At 49.4% G+C, this 15,000-nt stretch overlaps 1 protein-coding gene across 1 annotated transcript in view; it reads left to right on the forward strand.

The window, feature by feature from the left end:
- The window catches only part of LOC311340487 (amyloid beta precursor protein binding family B member 2-like), a gene marked incomplete at its 3' end in the record, with an annotated part of 34,945 nt that overhangs the window by 16,128 nt on the left and 3,817 nt on the right, over window positions 1–15,000 (forward strand). Inside the window, exons 5-12 of the mRNA XM_084465369.1 lie at window positions 4,015–4,280; window positions 4,715–4,846; window positions 6,087–6,152; window positions 7,059–7,109; window positions 7,838–7,923; window positions 8,544–8,604; window positions 11,222–11,368; window positions 12,292–12,419. Of these exons, the coding sequence (XP_084321495.1) occupies window positions 4,015–4,280; window positions 4,715–4,846; window positions 6,087–6,152; window positions 7,059–7,109; window positions 7,838–7,923; window positions 8,544–8,604; window positions 11,222–11,368; window positions 12,292–12,419 (937 nt within the window). The remainder of the gene's footprint in view (window positions 1–4,014; window positions 4,281–4,714; window positions 4,847–6,086; window positions 6,153–7,058; window positions 7,110–7,837; window positions 7,924–8,543; window positions 8,605–11,221; window positions 11,369–12,291; window positions 12,420–15,000) is intronic.

Here is a 15,000-nt window from a genome sequence, read left to right on the forward strand (position 1 = left end):
GTGTGTGAGAGAGGAATGGGGGAGAGAGAGAGCGCTCTTACAGCAGAGACTGCTCAGCTTCAGGGGATATGCAGCTCTGGTTGTACTCTGTCCAACCTAATCTCTCTCTCTAACCCTAGTGTCTCTCTCTCTCTCTCTGTATATTTTATCCCAACATGCATTTTGAATATATGTTGTCTGTCCTTTTGCGTTATAATTTAAATCAATCGTCTCTCTCTCTCTCTCTCTCTCTCTCTCTCTCTCTCTCTCTCTCTCTCTCTCGCCTGTTCTTCCCCAGTGTGTCTCCTTCTCTGGCTCTGACTCAGTGTCGGTCCTTCTGTGTGTCTCTTCACTAAAGTTGTCGACTCTCTCTCTCTAGAGCTCTCCTGCCATCTCTCCATAACTCTTCAGCTTATATCACCCACCCTCCTCTGCCCCACATCTTTATATTCCCCCCGTCGTCGTGACAGCGTGCCCCAGCACACACGCCTCTCAGTCCAGCCACTCTCCCCACAAAACTGCCATCTTGCTGTTCTTTCTGGTCGTACCTGGGTGTGCTCATGCTTGTCGACCCCTCTCTCTCGCTCTGTCTTGAGACGAGGCTGAGTGTGTGTGTGTGTGCTGGGAGAGTGTGTGTGTGTGTGTGTGTGTGTGTGTGTGTGTGTGTGCTCAGACGAGGACACGGTCGCTGCGAGAGGCAGATCGCTCACTATGATGCTGGGCAAAGACTACATGCTGGCGATTGTGATCCTCAACTATGAGGGTAGGTGTGCGGACGTGCGATCGGGTACAGGGGGGCTCGCCGGGGGGGGGGCTAGGGGGGTGGAGGATTGGGGGGGGGGGGGGGCGTGTGTCGGGGGACATGCGTCGTAGGTCTGCCGTCCACATGCAGGAGCTAGTTTGTGTGTGTGTGTGTGTGTGTGTGTGTCTGTATGTCTGTATGTCTGTATGCCTGTGTTTTGAAATAGAGTACATCTGCTGTAGTGAGCATTAGAGCGGTGAGCAGAGAGGTGCATGATATTTCTGTGTGAGACGGGGCGCCCCCCCCCCCCCCCTCCCCTCCCCTGGCTAAACTCTGGGGTGGTATGCATGCTAACTCGACCACAGGTGCTACCTTAGCCGGGGATGCCAACGCATTGTGTACGTCGTGCCCGCGTGCCCAAACACTGCGACGGTACTAAGCGTTTTAAAAAACAAAACACGTTTACATTATTTCATTGGAGTTCAATCAAAGTACGAAGCTAACGATGCTAACGCTAATCAGCCCCGGTTGCGTGGATGTGGAGACGAGGATTTACTGCGTAGAGGCAAAGAGCCAAGCCAGCATGACACTACATCAGCCAGCCTGGTGGTGTAGGTGTGCAGTCCTCGGCTTTCTCCCGGACTGTGTATGTGTGCATTGAGGAGAGACAGAGAGAGGGGGTGTTTTCTGGCTATTTCAACCTCTACTGAACCCCGATTCTCCGTTCGCCATCCTCCCTGGAGCACATAATGCCACTAAGTCTCCTCTGCTAGATGTTGTTCGCTGGTGCTGACCTAATTCTTCAATGGCCTGAGAAAGACTTCATCTCCCAGAAGGCAGTGCATCAGTTATCTGCACTGATTCATGTGTAAACGCAAACCATAGGAGATCAGTGTGTGTGTGTGTGTATGTGGATTTACACACACACACACACACACACACACACACACACACACACACACACACACACACACACACACCTTGTTTGTGTGTTCTTCTTTTTAAACTAAACACAATGTTTAATAAATGGTCTCGCCGTCTCTGAATGTCAGTGTGTCTGCTTTGTATAAAATAAGTTGTCTACGAGTGTGCATGTTGGCCTGCATTAACATCCACACATTGTTTAGATTTATTGCATAGATAGACATGTGTGCATGTGCCGATGCACTCGGGAAAACCATCTCAATCTGCACCAAACTGGTTGTCATGGTGAAATACTGCTGTTGTCGTGGTTTCATCAGCGAGGTCAGCACTTTTGAGAACCGGGTGTTCTATTCATCGTGACATTTCTGTGGATCCTTGTCATGACCGGCAGATTCACCATCCTTGACATCTAAACCACAAACACAAATTATTGAAATAAATAATAAAATGGTGCGTGTGTGTGTGTGTGCGTTTGTGTGTGTGTGTGTGCGTGTGTGTGTGTGTACACGTCAGTTCCTACCCACCATGCTAAACCCCGCTTGTATAGCACCGGAAGAACAACCCCCACCAATAACTAGATGAGATTTACTTATAAGGTTCAAATCGATGACCGTTGTGTAACACGGCCGTCTGAGCTCCTTGTGCTAGGCAGGCCATTTAATATACCATTTTTGGACATCCGCTTTTGCATTGCATCTACTGTGAGTTGATTTGATTTGGGGGTTGCCAATGGCTGAACACAGGCGGGCGGTCCACGAGCATTATACAACCTCTGTACCACCAGGGCCCCAGAGGCCAGCTGCAGCACAGCAGTCTGCACTCAGCAGGAGAACTCTGTTCACATCATAATCATTATTGGCTGTGTGTGTAGCCTACGACCAGGGGGTACCGGCCTCTTACGTTCATGGGCGATGCATCACCATGTGCTGCTAAACGTCTGATCCAGAGAGCAAGTCGCCTCGTGACGTCTTGAGGAAACCAAAGACACAATTGTCTGCTTGTCTTGTGCTTACATCCTGGGCTTTAGTTCACTCCATATCATCTATTTTGTTTTTATTTTCGGTGTGCAATTGTAAATCCCAGCTGCTTCGCCACGGGTCTGTGTCTGGCAAACGATCTGTGATTGGTCGTGCTTGCATGTCAACCAGGTCCTCTTCCTGATATTGAGTATGGGACAAATGAAAACCTTTGAATCTTTGAATAAGTAGGTTAATCATAGAGTATATTAATACATTGTTAATACAACACTGTGTCCCTGTGCGACTGATAACGAGGCAATGTATAGACTGGAAGGAAGTGCTGATTCAGGTAAAGCACTGTGTTTAGGTTCTCTCTGTTAACAGTGCACCTCACAGCATACATCATGCATCTCATACAACTGTAGCCTACTGTGGCCCATATTACAAGGATTTAGATTCTGCTTAACTACAACTCACTAAATATGGGTGGAGGGTGGATCTCTCTACATGTTATCATCGAAGAGAAAATAGCACAACGAGTAAAGCTGTCACTTAATGTAGCTACGAAAGGTCGGACAATTTAGGGGAAATACTAAAGGCTAATGGCGAACCTTTTCCACTGGCATTGCAGGATAGGGTTAGCCACATGATGACTTAATGGCATGGGCATCTAAGGCAATGGAAAGTAACATTAGGCCTGCCGCAACAAAGCTTTCATTTACTGAGTGTGTGTGTGTGTGTGTGTGTGTGTGTGTGTGCGTGTGTGTGCGTGTGCATGTGTGTGTGTGTGTGCGTGTGTGTGTGTGTGAGCAATATAGGGGGCATGTAAAATGGTGTTAAGAGATTTAATTCAGCTGTCAGCCCATGGAAAGACATGGTCAGTGCTGTCGCAGCTGCTGTTCAGCCCTGGTCAGTCGCTGCCCAGAACATGTATGTCTCTCTGTCTGGTATGGGTTTGTTCATGTGTGTTGCACTGTATACAGGTCATTTAGACCAGCGTCTCCTGTCCTTGTTGATCTTATTTACCCACCTTCTATATCACAGCCACTTAGGTATAGCTCAGGTTCCCCTTCATCCACACCCAACAAGTTCAAAAGTTTTCCTTTTGAACTTGTATCATGCAATTGTAATAAAGCATCGTTCTCAATATTGTAGGGGCCTAGTCTTAAAAAAAAAGCGGCTGAGGCGTCTATTTCTGGCTCATGCAGATTTTTTAAGATCAAGTTATTCAATAATTCAACAAACCTATTTTTGTCGTCATTTTAGTTTCGCAGTCGTATCAAAGTTTGTGATCACTGTTTTTAGACATTTTACACTTTTCCAAACCCCCCCAAAAAAACATTGACTCGAGAAACAACGACATTAAACCTATGTCGTGTGTGCGTGAACGCCTTGCGCGTGTGTCCGCAGATATCTGGAGCGAGCCGTCGTTCCAGACCGACCCTGACCTCCCCCCGGGATGGAAGAAGATCACGGACATGGCCGGGGTGTACTACTGGCACATCCCCACCGGGACCACCCAGTGGGAGAGGCCCTGCGCCGCCCCCGGGGCCCCGGCCCCCGGGGGGCCGGCGGACCCCCAGGCCGGCGCCCCGGCCCTGGGGGGAGACATGGAGTCCGCGCCACGAACACACTCCAGCAGCTCAGCCAGCCCCTCGCCCACACCGGACTTCCAGGTGAGGGGAAGGGCGCGCACACGCGTGCATACACGCATGCCAGACACGTGCACACACGCATTGCACACACATATGTGCACACAAGCATGCAGACACGTGCACACACGCATGCAGATGCATGCACACACACATGCGCAGACATGCACATGCACACAGGCAGGCGTGCATGCACTCTTGACACACAAACTCATGCACACACGCGGACATGCACGCACACACACACACACACACACACACACACTCACGCACGCTTCCAGGTGAGGCCACAGGTGTGGTGAGGAACAGGACGCGAACAGATGCATACTGATGCATACACACACACACACACACATACACACACGCAGGCATACACAAACATACGGCCTATGGAGATATTTGTTGTGATGCCTTTTAAAAATGTGTGTGTGTGTGTGTGTGTGTGTGCCTGTCCATAGTCATCCCAGACGGAAATCTTCTTCGGGGCGTCGCCCCGGTCGGGCAGCACCACCTCTGACAGCTCCCTGGAGCCCCTCCCCGCCCACCAGCCCATCATGCCCTCCTGCGGCTTCGTCAACAGCTGCTACTTCGTAGGTCCCTCCTCTCGCCGGGGGCCCCCCTGAGGCCCCGTCCACGATCAAAATAGCTAAACTTTGTAGTTTTCCCCCCCCCACCCATACATCTCCCCATTTCTCCAGCGTCTTGAAGACACCGTCCGCCCTGGAACCATCGCAGCCGACTGCTGATGTTCGGTTCACAATAACCCCATAGGTCACCGTGTTTTTTCAGAAATATACCCGCTCTGTCCCAGTCCCCACAGCAACAGAAGGGTGATGTTATGAGATCATTGTTATTATTTCCATTTTAGAGACTTGGTTTATTTTATATCTGTTTTGGCTGGAGGGAGACATCGTTCTAGTGTCCAGTGTAGACATAAGGTCAAAACAGAGGGAAAGGAAAGACGCATTGGACACATTTAGCCGGCCGGGGGCGGTGTGGACGTAACCCTAGCATTCCTCCCAGGAGGCCCGTGCGGGGACGGGGAGAAAGATCCTGTTTCTTTTCCAGAAGACGCGGACCCAACAGATCAACAGTTCTGAAACACGTTCTGAGATGAAGGCAGCTCACAATAACAGCAGCAAAGAAAACGCCGCTATACTCTCTTCCCCCACGAACCCGATAGTATCAGCCGACATACAGACGTGGGAGCCGACACAAAGAGGAGGTGCTGGGGAGCAACTGTGTGTTACTGGTTGGGCCAGGGCGACACCGGCCAGGGCGCTGGGAGCGTGGGTGACCCCATGGAGGAGGGGGGGGGGGGGGGGGGGGGGCAGTGATGGAGAAGGAGGAGGATGTTGATCAGTCATCGACAGAGGGAGGACGGAGGGAGCCCGCCGGAGCTTGAAACCCATTGTCCATAAGCACCATGCAGAGGACCCAAATGTATAAATAACACACGCAGCATGTCGAAACGCAACAGCTGTGGTTGGATTAGAGCTGGCATTTTTGGTTGTTCTGCTGTGATGTCGACACATCTTCTTCACTGTGTTAGCATGCTTGAATATAGTATGTATGTACGTATGTATGTATGTATGTATATTATGTAGATATCCCAATATGGATATTATATATATTTGTCTGTCCTTTTGCTTCATAATTTGAAATAATCGTCCCTCTGTTTCTGTCTCTTTCTCTTTCTGTCTCTGTCTCTCTCACTTCTGTCTGTCTCTGTCTCGCTCTCCCACTCTTGCTCTCTATTGCTCTTTGACTCTCTCTCTCTCTGTCGCTCTCTGTCTCTTGCTCTTTCTCTCCCTCTCTCCTTGTTTCTAGCCTCGCTCCGCCTCTCTGCAGGGCGTGTCTGACCAGGAGGGTTCCTCTCAGCTGCATGAGGACAAGGTAAAGCAGCTGATCCTCTGTCTTACCCTTTCTATGGCTCTATTGTCGCCCTGGTTACGGCCCTGGTTACGGCCCTGGTCACGGCCCTGGTCAGCTCTGCATTAGCTCTGCCCTTTGTCTTATAAGCATCCTGTGCTTTCTACAAGTGTGTGTTTGTCTTGGAATGAATAGCAATTTGTCTTGATACCATGTAGCAGCCAGCGTTGATCTCTTGGCCACTGTATACTACAACAAATACCCACTTTTTTATTTTTTTTAAATATTCATGACTTTATTGTTGAGTGTCCTGAAAGTAGATACCCATAATACCCTTTTCCCTGTTCCCTTTAAAGGCAGTTTGCCAGCCATTGTTGTCTGCCTAGCCCCCTGAAGCGATCACGTTATGGACAACAATAGCTACTTTGAGCATTCTAAAAGCAAATGTACTCAAAGCAGTTGTGTTTGTTTGCATCATTGTGTGTCTGTGTGTTTGCACTGTGTAAAAAGTCAAATGACCAAACAAGTAATAACGGTCGATATTCATTGTGCACTCCCACAAAAGTTGTGTGTGTGTGTGTTTGTGTGTGTGTGTTGTACTAATCCAGAATCAGACAATTCTCCGTGGCTAGTTAGATATTCGATGGGGGCAAACGCCAGCTGACCCAACATCTGGTTGTCACGATGTTGTGTGGCTCTGCTCTTGATTGAAACAAAGCACAGTGTGCAGTGAGCTGGCTGGCTAGCTAACAGACTTCTCCTGTCTCTCCCCCCCCCCCCCTCCCTTCTCTTCTCACTTTGCCCCCCCCTGTCTTTGTCTTGAACTCCACCTACCTCCATCCTCCTCCTCCTCCACCACCACCTCCTCCACCGCCTTGTTCGTTTGTTCGTCTGTTTGTTGTTTGTTTGTTTGTACGTGCGTGTGCGTAGAAACCGGTGTGGAGTGAATTTGGTGGAAAGATTGATAGTGAGGTTTGGAAGGCAAGTATAATGTAAAGTGTTAAGAGTTGTGTTGTCACCCACTTTGTACCTGCATATCAAAACGTGTTCTGCGTGAGTGTTGCGTGGTGCCTGGTGAGAACACGCATGTTTGGCCTTGCTTGGACTCCTCCCAAACCTGACAGCGGACCGCTCAAAGGTTTGGTCCTCACAACTGACACATGAGGGCACAGCTTATGACGTGTGGCTGAATGAAGGCACTCAGTGACTTTTTCCTTTTCACCGCTGGGTTTTTAGGAATGTTTTTTTTTTTAAATCTTTAACAGGACTTGACAGTTTTCCGTGCATGTGTCTTTGTATTTTTATTCACTTCTGATGTTGTACACCGCATGTCCGATCGCATTACATCACGTATGTTCCCCCGCCCAGAGTCCGTGGCCTACCTCAGGGTGCATCATGGATATATATATAGACTGACTAGCTATCGCCTGAGCTGTGCTGTTCAGTGGAAGGTATGCATCAATGCCGTCTTGCCGCGGCGTAACCACCCGCGTCTCATCGGACGTCCATTCATTCAGGTGGTGTGGTTACCCCCGCGGCAGGACGGCGGCATTGTCGACGCATGCTTAGGAGCCGAATGCGATATCTAGTCAGTCAGTGTATATATATATATATATCTATGAGGGTGCATGGTGGCCCCCATCTGTTGAGAACGGCTGCTACCGTTTGTGTTCACGTCGCCCTCTGATGACGTCATCTGTGTGCACCAGGACCTGCAGGCCGCCACAGTGAACCCTGACCCCAGCCTGAAGGAGTTTGAGGGGGCAACGCTTCGCTACGCATCGCTCAAACTAAGGTGAGCCCGGTAGCAACACACACACACACACACCCGCACACACACACGCGTGCACACACACACACACACACACACACACACACACCACATTTAACAGACACTTTTATCCAAAGTGACTTACGCTCGCTGTCAGTACAGTAAAGATGGTCATAGAAACAAGTGCCAAGCACTTGCAATTGCTATGGTAACCCATTCCCCGTGTACATCAAAGAAAGCTAGGATAAGATGCTATACGATACTAAGTACTATTTTAAGTGCCAGGACGGACAACATACAATCAGTGCGTACATTAAGTGCCAGGACATACAACATGCAATCAGTGGGTTTTTAGGAGAATAAGGGAGGAGGAAGTGGCGGTGGGGGGTAAGGGAGGAGGCTAGTATGCATAGTCCAGGTGAACTCTAAACACACCAGTGTCCACAGTTCAAGTGAAATGCGGTGACCATAGCGCTCTCTGAATTCCACCTTCCTTGTGGCCGTGGAATGAGCCCACACATGGAGCTCCACGGAGCTGTTTTTGGGGTGTATGTTCATAGCGGGATTATGGCCTTTCTGCTCACATGAGCGGAGCCTGGTTGAATACAAGCCGTTTCAAAATGGTCATTGTCTCTCTCTCTCAGGAACCCCCAACCAGTGGAAGAAGAGACGTCTAGCGGAAGTAACTGTGATTCAGAAACAAAGGTGAGTTGAGTTCAGAGCTTTTGTGTTATGATGCAATGCAGATTATGCAATTAAATCCCTTTTTTATTGCACCACTCAGGAGGAGTGTGAATCAACGTAGATTGACGTACGAACCATATGAGCATGATACGCTCTGAATACATTTTTGCATGAATTGCAGATCAATTAGGTATTGTCATTTTAATGTTAACTCTTGAATAAGAAAATTGATTTATTAATGACCAGCTGGCTGACAGCTCTCTCTGTGATGGGGTATGCGGAAATCTGTGTATGCACCGGTTCAAAACACACAAACAAAGCCTTTAAGCACCTTTCGACAGAAACTTGGCTCCAAAAACAAGCCTAAAAAAGCCTTCTCTTTACAAGATATGAGCGGTGCCAGAAGCCTTGTTAGCCTACACAAGTACTGTACTTATGGGCCATCTATAAGCCCACTGTCAGCTGCTGGGAAGTATAATTAACGTTCCAGCCACACAAACACATTCTCTGCTGCCATGGCCTCTTTTCCTCCAAAGCAGTCTGTGTTTTGGTCTTTTATGCCCAGCGTGTGTTTATTGTTGTTTACTGTCTGTGTTTTTCGTGGCTCACAGCTGCCCTGGCAATTGCGTAGCAATGCTGCCCCCAAGTGGACAAAAGATTTTGCCACAGGCTCAGAAGCATTTTCCCACAGGCTCCATTTCAATACTGATAGATTATATCATTATGGCATTCAAACATAAGGACACAAATACAATACATTTTGTGATAAGTGTTACCACAGAGGGTTTGAAGATAGTTTAGGTTTGATGTTAAATGTAAGTGAACTCCCAGTCTCGAATTCTAACACAAAAAGGCATTTTGGGCTGAGAGTAGGAGTGTGGGTGGGTTATCCTCATGGTTACGACCCATGCCTACTTCGGGCTACTTATATTCACAAACTGGTTGGCAGTTCTTCTGGCATACATTACCAGGTGATAGCCTTTTACGACATAACCCTATGCTGAAACGAAAAACGCTTTTGGGTTCAATCCCCCTTAAAACCAACTCCATGACATCTGCTTTGGAATCTGGCCACACACGCACAGAGAGAGAGAGAGAGAGACAGAGAGAGAGAGTGAATTCAGCCGTGCCTGTATATAGAAAGCACATTCTGCCCCAGGACTACATGCTTACTCCATTCCAATCTGGGATCCCATCCGATAGCAGAATAAAAGTTAATGCACAGACACATGCGCATGCATTCACACACACACACACACACACACACACACACACACACACACACACACACACACACACACACACACACACACACACACACACACACACACACACACACAATCTCCTATTAACATGCACTCCTTCTCTCTCCCTCACTCACACACACACACACACGTGCCCTCTTTCATTTCCCCATACCTCTTTTTATGTGCCCTTCTGTAATCGTGCGCTTCTTTTACTGGCCCAATTCATTCACCCTGCATGTCCCATCAGGCTCCCTACTGCCTTCTCAATGGACTGCTGCATTCACATGAATACTTGATGAGGACACGCGCATGGAAATGGGGCTTTCGCATCCTCCATCTCTCTCTCTCTCCCTCCCTCCGTCCTCCCCTGACCAGTTTGTGCCTTTAGGTTCTGGTCCATTTCAGAAGGCTGCAGGGACCGCCAGGCCTCTGTGCTGTGTTTCTTTGACAGATGTTTTTTAACAGACACTTTTTTTTCAAACGCGGGCGAGCTGGTAGGGCCGGCCCGCAGCGGTCAGCCTCAGCATCGTGGGCCGTATTAACGACTTAATGAATCCTACTGCTGGAGGGCACCTCAAAAAGTGCCACGATAGACACACCAGCGCTGCTTTTCACAGTCTATGTGATGAGAATATCTATGGTGTTGTTCGTGACTTGCTGTCTTGTTATCCATCTCCCTTTCAAAATTTGCCGCCACCATTTTGATCCTCTGTTCATGTTCATGTGGACTTTACACGTTGGTACTGTATGTGTTGTGCAAGTGTCTAATATCACGTGTGTGTGTTCTGTCTGTGTGTGATGTGTCTGTCTGTGTGTGGTGTGTGTGTGTGTGTGTGTCTGTGCGCTGTGTGGTGTGTCTGTGTGATGTGTCTGTCTGTGTGTGATGTGTCTGTCTGTGTGTGTGTGCGCTGTGTGGTGTGTCTGTGTGATGTGTCTGTCTGTGTGTGATGTGTCTGTCTGTGTGTGGTGTGTGTGTGTCTGTGTGGTGTGTGTGTGTGTGTCTGTGCGCTGTGTGGTGTGTCTGTGTGATGTGTCTGTCTGTGTGTGATGTGTCTGTCTGTGTGTGGTGTGTGTCTGTCTGTGTGGTGTGTCTGTGTGTGTGGTGTGTCTGTCTGTGTCTGCGTGGTGTGTGTGTGTGTGTGGTGTGTCTGTCTGTGTCTGTGTGTGGTGTGTCTGTCTGGTGTGTCTGTGTGTGTGGTGTGTCTGTCTGTGTGTGTGTGTGTGTGTGGTGTGTCTGTCTGTGTCTGCGTGGTGTGTGTGTGTGTGTGGTGTGTCTGTCTGTGTCTGCGTGGTGTGTGTGTGTGTGTGTGTGTGTGTGTGGTGTGTCTGTCTGTGTCTGTGTGGTGTGTGTGTGTGTGTGTGTCTGCGTGTGTTCCCCGTCTCTCCTCCAGTGTTTCGCGGTGCGCTCTCTGGGCTGGGTGGAGATGGCAGAGGATGACCTGGCTCCGGGCAAGAGCAGCGTTGCCGTTAACAACTGCATCCGTCAGCTCTCCTACAGCAAGAACGACATCCGGGACACCGTGGGAATCTGGGGAGAGGTGCGTGCGTGTGTGTGTGTGTGTGTGTGTGTGTGTGTGCGTGCGTGTGTGTGTGTGTGTGTGTGTGTGTGTGTGTGTCCGTGCGTCGGCGCGCGAGAGAGACGGAGCGCAGCAGCACACATACGACGCGCTATTGTGTGTTCACGCGGTGGTGGGGTTCAGATGACTCCTCTGCTCCACTTTTATGGTTTCATCGATAAGTCCGCAGCTCGGAGCCGTTTCTTACAGCGGCAGTACGTCCCGCACACACCACCACCACCCCGAACGAGGTGGAGGCGTTGTGGCTCACGGCTGCTTCACCTCTGGCTGCAATGCTGCAGCAGTCGGGGGGGGGGAAGAGAAAAAAGAGTCACGGGTTTGGAAGCAAAGATGTATGTAATGTAGTGGAGTGAGATCATCCCGCAGGATGAAGAAAAATCATTAATTTTCCAGAGCTGTAGCCACCCCTGGTCTCCCCATGCATCAGAATGGCTTATGTCTCTCTCCCTCCTCGCCTTTCTTTCTCCCCCCTGTCTCTCACTACTGTTTAATGTAATTTGAGATGACAGGACACAGGAAAGGGAGGGGGAGATAGAAAGATGGAGAGAAAGGAAGTGCTTCGCCTCTTGTTATCATTTATTTACACACTTTCAGAGCCAAAAGAGTGATGCTGGCCCATACACACACACACACACACACACACACACACACACACACACACGCATGCAGACACAGACACAGACAGACACACAGACACACACACACAAAAATAGTTCATGTATACATAGAAAAGTAGCTTGGATCAGCCCATTACAACCCTGTGTGTTTGTGTGTGTGTGTGTGTGTGTGTGTGTGTGTGTGTGTGTGTGTGTGTGTGTGTGTGTGTGTGTGTGTGCTTGTGTGTGTGTGTGTGTGTGTGTGTGTGTGTGTGTGTGTGTTTCCAGGGTAAGGACATGTACCTGGTCCTAGAGAACAACATGCTGAACCTGGTCGACCCAATGGACCGCAGTGTGCTCCACGCTCAGCCAATCGCCAGCATCCGCGTGTGGGGCGTTGGCCGTGACAACGGAAGGTCAGTCACCGTGGCAACCGCATCTACCTTCTAACACATCCTAAACCGAACTCCTGTTAAAAAAAAAAGTACTTTCATGTGAGGCTGATTAATGGGGTGCCTTGTGTGACGCCTTTATTCAAACAAAAATCCCTCATTAAAATAGCGTGTTCCATAAAATGTATATAAAACATTCTGTTTAGTATCCTGTCAAATAAATCCTCAACAGTAAAACATGAATTGCTTCTGGTTTTGATCCAATCTCAACCTAAACTGTAAACTGTGAAATGTGCTTAAACTTTTCTTACTTGGTTCCTCGATTTGTACACGCGTTCGCCTGGTCCCAGATGGCACATCAGTGGGCCACAAAGAGCCTGCGTTCACTGGCTTACCTAAGTGTGTGTAAGCAGGTCATTATGCTCAGCGTGTTGTTTCATGGCCCCCGCCTGGACCTCCTTGGTGAAGGCGGGGTCAGCGGTGCGAGACCGACACACGGGGAGTGGAAGGTCAGAGCTGGAACACGCCCCAACCACCACTTGGCACAAAGTGAATGATTGATGAGCAAGGGTTTCGGATGAAAAATTCATCCCTCACCTCAAAGTAGTAAAACCGTACAAAAATTCTGGATTTTTGAATGACATTTTGCAACTTGCTATGACGTCTGTGTGCTGTTGTTTATGCATTCAGTTACAGAAGATGCGTTGCATTATATTCTGTTTTCGTGCTTTGTAGATGCTCCTTAGTCATTATACGCTGACCTATGCGACTGCCCAGGCAGCTCCCAGGTCAGCTGGTCTTGCTTGTGGTCAACCAGGGGAACTGCCGTTCAGCCGTTCAATGTTCAGCCACACATAATGGCCTTTGTGCCCATTGGATCAATGAAGCGGTGGTGTTCCATACTCGCCACCAGATGGAGCTGTGCCCTACAACACAGCAGCAAGGGCCACTGCATGAGAGGGAATGTAGGTTACCAGACTCTGCTGGGTTATTTAGACAGCAGAGGCACCTACTGTGTGTGTGTGTGTGTGTGTGTGTGTGTGTGTATGCATGTAATGTGTGTGTTTGTGTGTGTGTGTGTGCGTGTGTGTTGCTCAGTGACAGCTTGGAAGGCTGAAAGCTGCTTGCTTATGCTGATCTGCACGTTTCTGTTACCTCAGGCAGCCCTGATTACTGAACCTCCAGTAAACATGCACACGAAAACAGAAGTGAGCAAACACACACACACACACACACACACACACACACACACACACACACACACACACACACACACATCCAACGCGGGGACAGGACAATGCGAGAAACAGATCTGTGTGTGTGTCTAAGATGAAAGCAAATGGGATTGTAATTGTTTGTTACTGTGGCCCACGGCCCATGCAGACCTGTGGAAAAGCAGAGGGGGAGAGAGGAGCGAATGAGAGGGGGAGAGAGAGAGCGAGAGAGTGAGTGGGAACAACCAGCTGCAGTGAGGGGTGGGGGGGGGGGAGAGAGGGGGGGTGTGGGTGGGAGAGGGGGGGGTTCAGGAGGAGAGACCGAGGAGAGGGAGGCTGAGCCAGAGGAAGGGGGAGTCGGGGGTTAGTCGTTGCCTGCCGCTGAACTGACAGGTTGAGCGCGCGTGCGGAGGAGTCGCGGAGGATAGACGCGGAGGTCGCGTGTCTAGAGAGAGACGTGACAGCGTGGGGGTGGGGGGGGCTGATCGCCAGTAAGTGTCTCTGTTGTTCTATTTTTTATCTCTGCCTCCATCGCCGTCGGTTTAGTTTTTTCCGTTCCGCCGTTTAGTCGTTTGGTCGTTTGGTCTGTCGGTCTTGCAGGATGAACGGTGTTGTCCGGTTTTGCCGCCGAGTTTGATGATTGAGGTGGCTGTGGAGTTGTGAGTGGATGAAGTGGAGGGATAAGTGCACGGTGCTGGCAGTGTATGTGTGTGTGTGTGTGTGTGAGGGATGTGTGTGAGAGAGGGAGAGAGAGAACGGGCAGAGCAGAGAGCAGGCAGGCTCATGATTGATAGCGCCTGTCTTTTAAAATGTTGTCGAGTCAAATTTTACTGGAACTCAGTCAGGTGTTGAGCGGGAACTCTGTCTATGGCTGTAAACTTCAGTGTGTGTGTGTGTGTGTGTGTGTGTTTGGCAAGGTATGGGTGTGCATTATATTAAATAATTAATGGGAAATGATTTCTTGAATGAAGTCACAGTGAATCACAGTCAATTTAATATACTGAAGTTGCAATTTGAGGGGGTGGCAAAGGGTCACTAGTTTGGGAATCTGTAGTTAGTTTGATTAGAATCTAATTATTAGCTTTATTTGATTCTCTCTCTCTCCCGTGACCCTCTGTCTCGAGCCCTCACGCGCCATCTGTGCTCTCTCTCTCTCTCTCTCTCTCTCTCTCTCTTTCTCCTCCTCTCCCCCTGTACTCACCCTTTGCACTCCCTCTCTCTCTCACTGACTCTTCCTCTTTTTGGTTGCTCGCTCTCTTCCTCTCTTTTTCTCTGTGCTCTCTCTCACCCGCCCGCACTCCCTTTCTTTGCTCTCCCTCCTCTTATCTCTCCCTCTGTCTCACACCTACGAATGATCTTCACGGACCGCGGTTGATCTCCATCTCCATGGA

Source organism: Micromesistius poutassou, assembly GCF_964030765.1.
Source record: "Micromesistius poutassou genome assembly, chromosome: 3".
Lineage (NCBI taxonomy): Eukaryota > Metazoa > Chordata > Actinopteri > Gadiformes > Gadidae > Micromesistius > Micromesistius poutassou.